Source organism: Chrysochloris asiatica, unplaced genomic scaffold (assembly GCF_000296735.1).
Source record: "Chrysochloris asiatica unplaced genomic scaffold, ChrAsi1.0 scaffold00007, whole genome shotgun sequence".
Classification (NCBI taxonomy): Eukaryota; Metazoa; Chordata; class Mammalia; order Afrosoricida; family Chrysochloridae; genus Chrysochloris; species Chrysochloris asiatica.
In genome coordinates, this window is record NW_006408525.1 from 4,426,429 (window position 1) to 4,433,874 (window position 7,446).

General features: G+C 48.0%; 1 protein-coding gene across 1 annotated transcript; it reads left to right on the forward strand.

Annotated features, from left to right (window-relative positions):
* Positions 1-85: 85 nt before the first annotated feature.
* RASL10B (RAS-like, family 10, member B) lies at positions 86-7,446 on the forward strand. Its single transcript, XM_006832333.1, has 3 exons — positions 86-412; positions 6,630-6,754; positions 7,176-7,446. The coding sequence occupies exons 1-3, from the start codon at positions 197-199 to the stop codon at positions 7,444-7,446; spliced, it is 612 nt and encodes a 203-aa protein (XP_006832396.1). The 5' UTR covers positions 86-196.

A 7,446-nucleotide genomic window follows, 5' to 3' on the forward strand; every position in this document is an offset into this window, starting at 1 on the left:
ATGTCCAGGGACAAACCAGCTGACTAAGTCCACCTCTTGTTCCCACAGTCCAAGTGGAGGCCACAGAGAGCCCAGAGCAAAGCAGGAGCAGCAATGCTTGGTCCTGACGGTGGCTGAGCCCCCAGCCCCTGGAATATGCAGCCCGGGGAGGCCCCAGGCAGTGGCGAGGACGTGGCGGCGGAGTGGGGCGGGAGGCATGGTCTCCACCTACCGGGTGGCCGTGCTGGGGGCGCGAGGTGTGGGCAAGAGTGCCATCGTGCGCCAGTTCCTATACAACGAGTTCAGCGAGGTCTGTGTGCCCACCACCGCCCGCCGCCTCTACCTGCCTGCTGTCGTCATGAACGGCCATGTGCACGACCTCCAGATTCTCGACTTCCCACCCATCAGCGCCTTCCCTGTCAACACACTGCAGGTAAGAGGGCCCCAGGTGGGGTGTGGAGAGGGACTGAACTCTAACCCATACAGGCTCTGGTCCTATTATCAGGACCCAGTGCTGGCTTTGACAGCTCCACACTGTCCCGCACGTCCCCCACGCTTAGAGCCTTGTTATTGTTGCTAAGCACCGTGGAGTTGGTTCTGACTCATAATGACCTTCTGTAGGGTTTCGAGGCTAGAAATCTTTACAGGAGCAGAAAGCCTCATCTTTTCTTCCACGGAGTGACTGGTGGGCTCAAACTACCGACCTTGTGATTCACAGTCCAGTACTTATCCTATATAGCCACTATGCTTAGGTATTTCAACAAATATTTGGTGAACATTTTGTGTTCCTGGCCTTGTCTTGAATTATAGAATAGTGAGCATGACAGATGTGGAATTTGCTTTCAAGAAACCACAAACTGGTGAGAAAAGACAAACAGTTCTACAGTGTGAAAAGTGCTTTCGTTGGAGGAGATCTAGTGAGCTAAAGCTACCGCTAGGGGGCATCAAACCCAGCCAGTCACATTGGGGCTGGGGTGTCACAGAAGATTTCTTGAAGGAGGAGTAGGATTTAGGTAGGTAAGGAGCAGCAGAGAACAGTGGGTGCCTGCTATTATTCTGCTTAGGGTGATGTCAGATGCTCACACTACATTGTCTGTGCTGGGACAAGAGCTAAGGCCAGGACTTGGGAAAGGTGTCTTCCCCAAGGGTTTTTCCTCATGGGCATTGCTCTGCCTGCTGGGCGCCCTTCCTGCAGGGATGTGACTCAGTGTGCCTGCCGGGGCCAGGTCCACCATCCTTGGTTTTGCTTCTGGCTTCAGTGTGTCTGAAGTGCAGGACAGCCACACTCAAAAAGACACGTATGTTCTCTGAAGGAGCCTCTGACCAAGAGGGCTGACTGTCAGGGAGGGAGCTTTGGGAAGTCGAAACTCAGAAGGCAGGGCAAGGATTGGCCAGTTGTAACTGAACAAATGCAGTTGTTCACTTGGGCTGGGGCTGGGGGTTGGGGAGGTGCAGGAGGGCCTTGGCTCAACCTGCCAAGAGAGATCCTTGTCTCTCTCATTCCAGGTACCAGTATCTACTCCATACAGCCAGGCCCAGAGCACTGAGAATGGGCTGGGCAGGACAGCAGGTTGGGACCAGGGTTTTTGGTCTCCTATAAAGGAGATTTTACTGGTGCCTAAGTGGACATTCAAACCATGCTCTAAGTCTCCCCATGAACTTTATTTTCTCATATTTAGTCATTTATGTAAATTAATTTATTTTGAACTTTTCATGTGGTTCAGGTGAAAGTTTACAGATCAAAGGAGTTTTCCACAATACTTAATAAACACATTTTGTTTTGTGACATCAGCTGCAATCTCCACAATGTGACAGTACACTCTTCCCATTTCCTCCTCAGGCCGCATTTCCATTGGTCCTTCTCTCCTGCCCCTGCCTGTCTTCTGAATTTTTGTTTCTGGGCAAGTACTGCCCTTTGTTCACATCTGGTTGATTGTACTGAGGAGTTTGTTCCTCTCTGATGTTATTATTCACTTTATAGACCTGTCTTTTGTGTGGCTGAAAGTTGCTCCTTGGGGGGTGTGCTCAGTTCTGGACTTGAAGAGCATTTAAGGGGCCACAGTCTTGGTGGTTTTACCAGTATCTGTCAGACCAGTGAGACTGATCTTTTTTTATGATTTTGAATTTCGTTCTACATATTTTTTTTCTCTTCCACTCTGTTTAGGACCTTCTAATGTCTGAATTATAGTGGTCAGTGGTGGTTGCTGGGCACCATCTAGTTCTTCTGGTCTCAGCGTAGCGGATGTTGTGGTTTGCCTGGTCCATTAGTCCTTTGGACCAATTATTTACTTTAGTCTTTGTTTTTTTCATTCTTCTTTGCTTCATAAAGGGAAAGTATATTTATTCTAAAATGGAAGTTAATTTAAATTTTGGAGTAGGTAAGATGCAATATAAAAGTTCAAATTATATAAAAGGTTTTTGTTGTTGTTAAGTGCTGTTGAGTCCATTCCATTTCAAAGTGACCCTGTATAGGGTTTCTGAGGAATGGTTGCTGAGTTTGCAGTTCAAGGTTCAATCCAACCTTGCAGTTCAGTGTATTATCCTACAGCACCATACCAGGATGCCATATAAAAAGGTATTGTTAAGTGCCATTGAGTTGGTTCTGACTCATAGCAACCCTGTCTAGGGTTTCCGGGGAGCAGCTGGTGGATTTGAACTGCCGATCTTGCCGTTCAAACTGACCTTGCAGTCCAGTGCATTATCCTGTAGTACCATACCAGGATTCTCACAGCCACAGATATCATAGCCCCACCCCCACCCGTCACCCTGAGTCCATGCCACGTTAGGTAATCATCCTCTCTGGTTTAGAATTTATACTTAAGTGTTTCTCCATGCAAACAACAAAATGGATTCCTACTGTCTCCCTTCTTACATTAACAAGTATATATGAAGGGGCTTCAGAAAGTTCATGGAAAAATTGAATGACGGGGTAATGGAGCCCTCATGTATATCCGTTCTGTTCTGCATCTTTCTTTTCTTGATTTAACAGCATAACTTGGAGCTCTTCCCATGTCAGCGCCATTCATTCCTCAGTCATACTATATTTAATTAAGAAGATAGACGTCCCATAGAGTGCCCTCTTGTTGGACAAGTGGATTGTTTCTAGTGTTTTCCTATTTCAAACAATGCTGCAGTGAACATTTTGTACCTAAGTTGTGTTGTACATAGGTGGGCATATGAGTATCTGAGGGATAGATTCCTGGAAGTGGCATTGCTGGGTCAAAGGGTTAATGCAGCTGGAGTTTTCTGCTAGACTCTTCTCTACAGAAGATGTACATTTTGTGCTTTTTCAAGAGGTGTATCTGAGAGACTGTGTCCCATAACAAACCAATCTGGGTTGGAAGAAGTACAGCCAGAATGCTCCCTGGAAGTCAGAATGACCAGACTTCATCTCTCACACTTCAGACATATTGTCAGGAGAGACCTGCCCGTGAAGAAGGATATCATGTTTGGTAAAGTGGAGGGTCGGAGAAAAAGAGGAAGACCCCCAACTAGATGGATTGTCACAGTGACAGCAGCGATGGACATAATTCTAGCAATGATTGTGAGGTTGGTGCAGGACCAGGCAGTGTTTTGTTCTACTGTGCATAGCGTTGCTATGAATCAGTGCCGACTCAAGGCACCTAACAACAACAACTATGTCCCTAAAAGCCTCGCCAACAGAGTGTCTTGGGTTTCTGATATCCTGGAAGATAAGAGACGATATTCTCAGTGTAGTCTGGTAGATAAGATAGGATATTCTCAGTGTAGTCTGCATTTGCATCTCTTTTTAAGGGTGAAGTGGAGGATATGTCTGTATGTTTAACGGCCTTTGGGTTTCTGTTTCTGAGAACTATTAATGCCCTTTGCTCATTTCCCTATTAGATTGTTGGCCTATCCTGATTGACCCTGAGTTTAAGAGTCTCCAGGATACCTAAGCCTTCCCTTCTGTACACAGATAAGGGACGTTGAACAGACAAATACTGAGAAAGAACTCTGGAAGCCTCAGAGACCAAATATAAACACTAAGAATCCTGATGGCACCATCATAAATTAAAGTAAAATAAGATCCACTCTTCCCCAATGTCAGGTGATAGATTCAACAAAGGAGGTTGGTGTTTCCTGGGTCTGGTGTTTCTTCTCCAGTTCCCTCTCTCTTATCAGAGAAGGAGACTGAGAGTAGGGGGCATCTCTAGGCCATTGAATATACAGTATCACCAACAAATTGCATGGTTGAGGCCTAGGTGCCTGAGTCTCCCTCAGCACCTCTTCCCCTACCTCCCTGGAAATGCATTCATTGCTCTGTCTGTCTCCACACAGCCCTAAGATGATCTTTTATCATTTGAAACCTGGCACAAAGCAGACTACAATGAAAATGGAGCTTTCTTGGTTCCTTCCCTTGAAATAAGGGGTAAAGGAACAGCCCAGCCAATTGGGAGCCTTGCTCCTCTCCCTTTTAGGAGCTCCCAGAGAGAAGTGGGTGGGAGACAGCCTGGAGGCCTCCTTGAGTAGGCAGCTTGTTGGGGAGAGAGGTGGGGCTGTCACTCTTATAGGTTGGCAGCTGCTCCCCAGCAGCGAGTTTGCCTCTCTGAGCCTGGTTCCCCATCCCTCCCACTTCCTGCTCCTTGTGTAGGATGGAGGAGGAACCATATACACAAGCAGTCCCAGTCTGCGGGAGGTCGCTGTGTCCAGGAGAATGCAGTCTTTCTTGTTAATGGTTTCCTAGGGTGTTAGATTTGTCCTCAGCATCCATGAAAACTTCAGCACAAAGAAAAGATGCCACATCATCTCCCTCAGGAAATCCACTGCAGCACCTTCTAAGGTTTTGAGTTGGGAAGTGCTTTTCTAGAATCAGACTCAACTCCCTACCACTGCCACCAAAGTCTTCCCTTTTATTTCTTCTTCTAGGTGGAGAACCAGCTCTAATCCTCCTTTATGCCTGGTCCCTTTTCCAACTAAACTCATAAACTGGACAGGAGAAACCTCCTTCTAGCTTTTTGCTTGGGCCCTCAAGGGAGAAGACTTTGCCCTTGAACGCCTCTACCTTCCCAACTTCAGGAACCACCTTCTTTTCCAAACTGGCTGCCTGAAAGGGATCTTGCAATTGTATCTGCTGGCAGATTAATTTGCTAATTAATCTCTTAAAGAGCCTTCTCTGGCAAGAAATCACACTTCCCAGGACCCTGTTCTTCTTGAGTCCTGGTGTGGTACTGTGGGTTAATGCACTGGACTGCAAAGTTGGTTTGAACCACAAGGTCGGCAGTTTGAGCTCACCAGCTCCTCAGAAATCCTATACAGGATCTCTATGGTCAGAACTGACACGATGGCACTTAACAACAACAACAATTCTTGAAGGGGTCCTGGTATGTCACTGTAGGCTAATGTGCGGGACTACAAGGTTGGTCTGAACTGCAAGGTTGACAGTTCAAGCTCACCAGCTACTCCTTAGAAACCCTATGTAGGGTTGCTATTGGTTGGAACGTACTTGATGGCACTTAATAACAACATTCTTCTTGAAAGGCACCCTGGTTGTGTAGTGGGTTATGAGTTGGGTTGCTAGCCAGAAGGTCAGCAGTTCAGATCTACCAGCTGCTCCACAGGAGAAAGAGGAGGCTTTCTTCTCCCGTAAAGGTTTACAGCCTCACAAACTCTATACGGGGTTACTATGAGTCAGAACCAACTCAATGGCACACCACCACCACCAGCATTCATGTTGAAAGGAGCTCTGGTGACCCAGTGGTTAACTCTTGGGCTGCTCATTGGAAGGTCACTAGTTTGAACACACCGGCTGCTCCACAGGAGAAAGATGTGACAGTGTGTTCCATTAGTGATTTACAGCCTTGGAAACCCTATGGGGCATTTCTGCTCTGTCCCATAGGTCACTATGAGCCTGAATCTACCAGAGTGCAACCGGTTTATTTATGATTTTTCTTGAGCTGCACCCGCTCCCTGAGAAATTGCCACAGCATTTGGGAAATTCCATCCCTTGAAGCTACCCTAGGGTCCTGCTCTACATCTGCCCCTGTTTTTGCATCCTCTCACTCTTCTTTTCCTCAAGCCCATTCTTTTCAATCTTGAGGACAAGGTGGAGCATGCTGCTGGTGAAACGGAACCTCAGAGCCACTTAAGGGTTAGAAGTAGGAGTTACATTGATCCTAGCCTGAGAACAAAGGACTTCAGGACCATGGAGAGCTAATCACTCCAGCTAGTGGGCAGACCCAGAGATTGGATTAAGGAATATCTACTAACTCTTTGCTAACAAAGTTCTAGGGCACTGAGGGGGATGTTGTTATTGTTAAGTGCTATCCAGTCAGTTCCAACTCATAGCATCCCTGTATAGGGTTTCTGAGCAACAGTTGTTTGGTTTGAACCACCACTTTGCTGTTCAAATCGACTTTACGGTCCAGTGCTTAGCCTACAGTGCCACATCAGGATTGAGGGGATAGGAAGGAGCAGTTCAAATGAGGAAGGCTCTGGCCTATCCTGGATTGAAGGTGAGCAAGCTGTAGTATCCTAGATCTGGCCTCCTGGGAATGGGTGGGAGTGCAGAAGGCTTGGGTTGCAGTAGCAGGCAGGTCACAATGCTGCCAGTCTGGCTGGAGGTAGCTGAAGGGAAGGGGAGCCCTCATGGCTGCTCTGACCCTGGTCTTGGGGGATGGGGGTTGTTGCAGGAGTGGGCAGATGCCTGCTGCAGGGGACTCCGCAGTGTCCACGCCTACATATTGGTCTACGACATCTGCTGCTTTGACAGCTTTGAGTACGTCAAGACCATCCGCCAGCAGATCCTGGAGACGAGGTAAGGTGCTAAGACACAGCCCATCACCACCTTTGTGGATGTCTCAGTGCTAGCCAGTCCCCAGGAGAAAGGGGCAGTGGGAGGACACAGTTGAAATATTTGTGCCCTTTGGTTCCATATACATATACATACATTCACAACGTTTTCTTGTCCTTGTCTTTCTTAACTTATTTTGGACTCTGCCCATGGGGAGATTCGGGCAGTTGTTAAAGAACAACTTAGCTATATCACTTTAGGCCATATAGCATTTAAACCTCAGTTTTCTCACCTGTCAAATGGGAGTAATAGTAGCACCCACACTTTGAATCCGTTGGGTCAGAGAAGATGAGGTATCTCAAGGGCTTCCCGCCCTTTTGGGGTACTGTGGTTGTGAGACTGTGGTTGTGTGGTGGGGTTCCAAGATTCCCCTCCCAACTCTCAGGGTGATCGGCACCTCGGAGACGCCCATCATCATCGTGGGCAACAAGCGGGACCTGCAGCGTGGACGCGTGATCCCGCGCTGGAACGTGTCGCACCTGGTTCGCAAGACCTGGAAGTGCGGCTACGTGGAGTGCTCGGCCAAGTACAACTGGCACATCTTGCTGCTCTTCAGCGAGTTGCTCAAGAGCGTCGGATGCGCGCGCTGCAAACACGTTCACGCCGCCCTGCGCTTCCAGGGCGCGCTGCGCCGCAACCGCTGCGCCATCATGTGA

What these genes read in the sequence shown, in the direction of transcription:
- RASL10B (XM_006832333.1), top strand. Translation starts at nt 197, where the DNA reads ATGGTCTCCACCTACCGGGTGGCCGTGCTGGGGGCGCGAGGTGTGGGC. An exon ending in TCCCTGTCAACACACTGCAG is followed by an intron (nt 413 to 6,629) that starts GTAAGAGGGCCC and finishes GGGTTGTTGCAG; the next exon opens with GAGTGGGCAGATGCCTGCTG. An exon ending in CAGCAGATCCTGGAGACGAG is followed by an intron (nt 6,755 to 7,175) that starts GTAAGGTGCTAA and finishes CCCAACTCTCAG; the next exon opens with GGTGATCGGCACCTCGGAGA.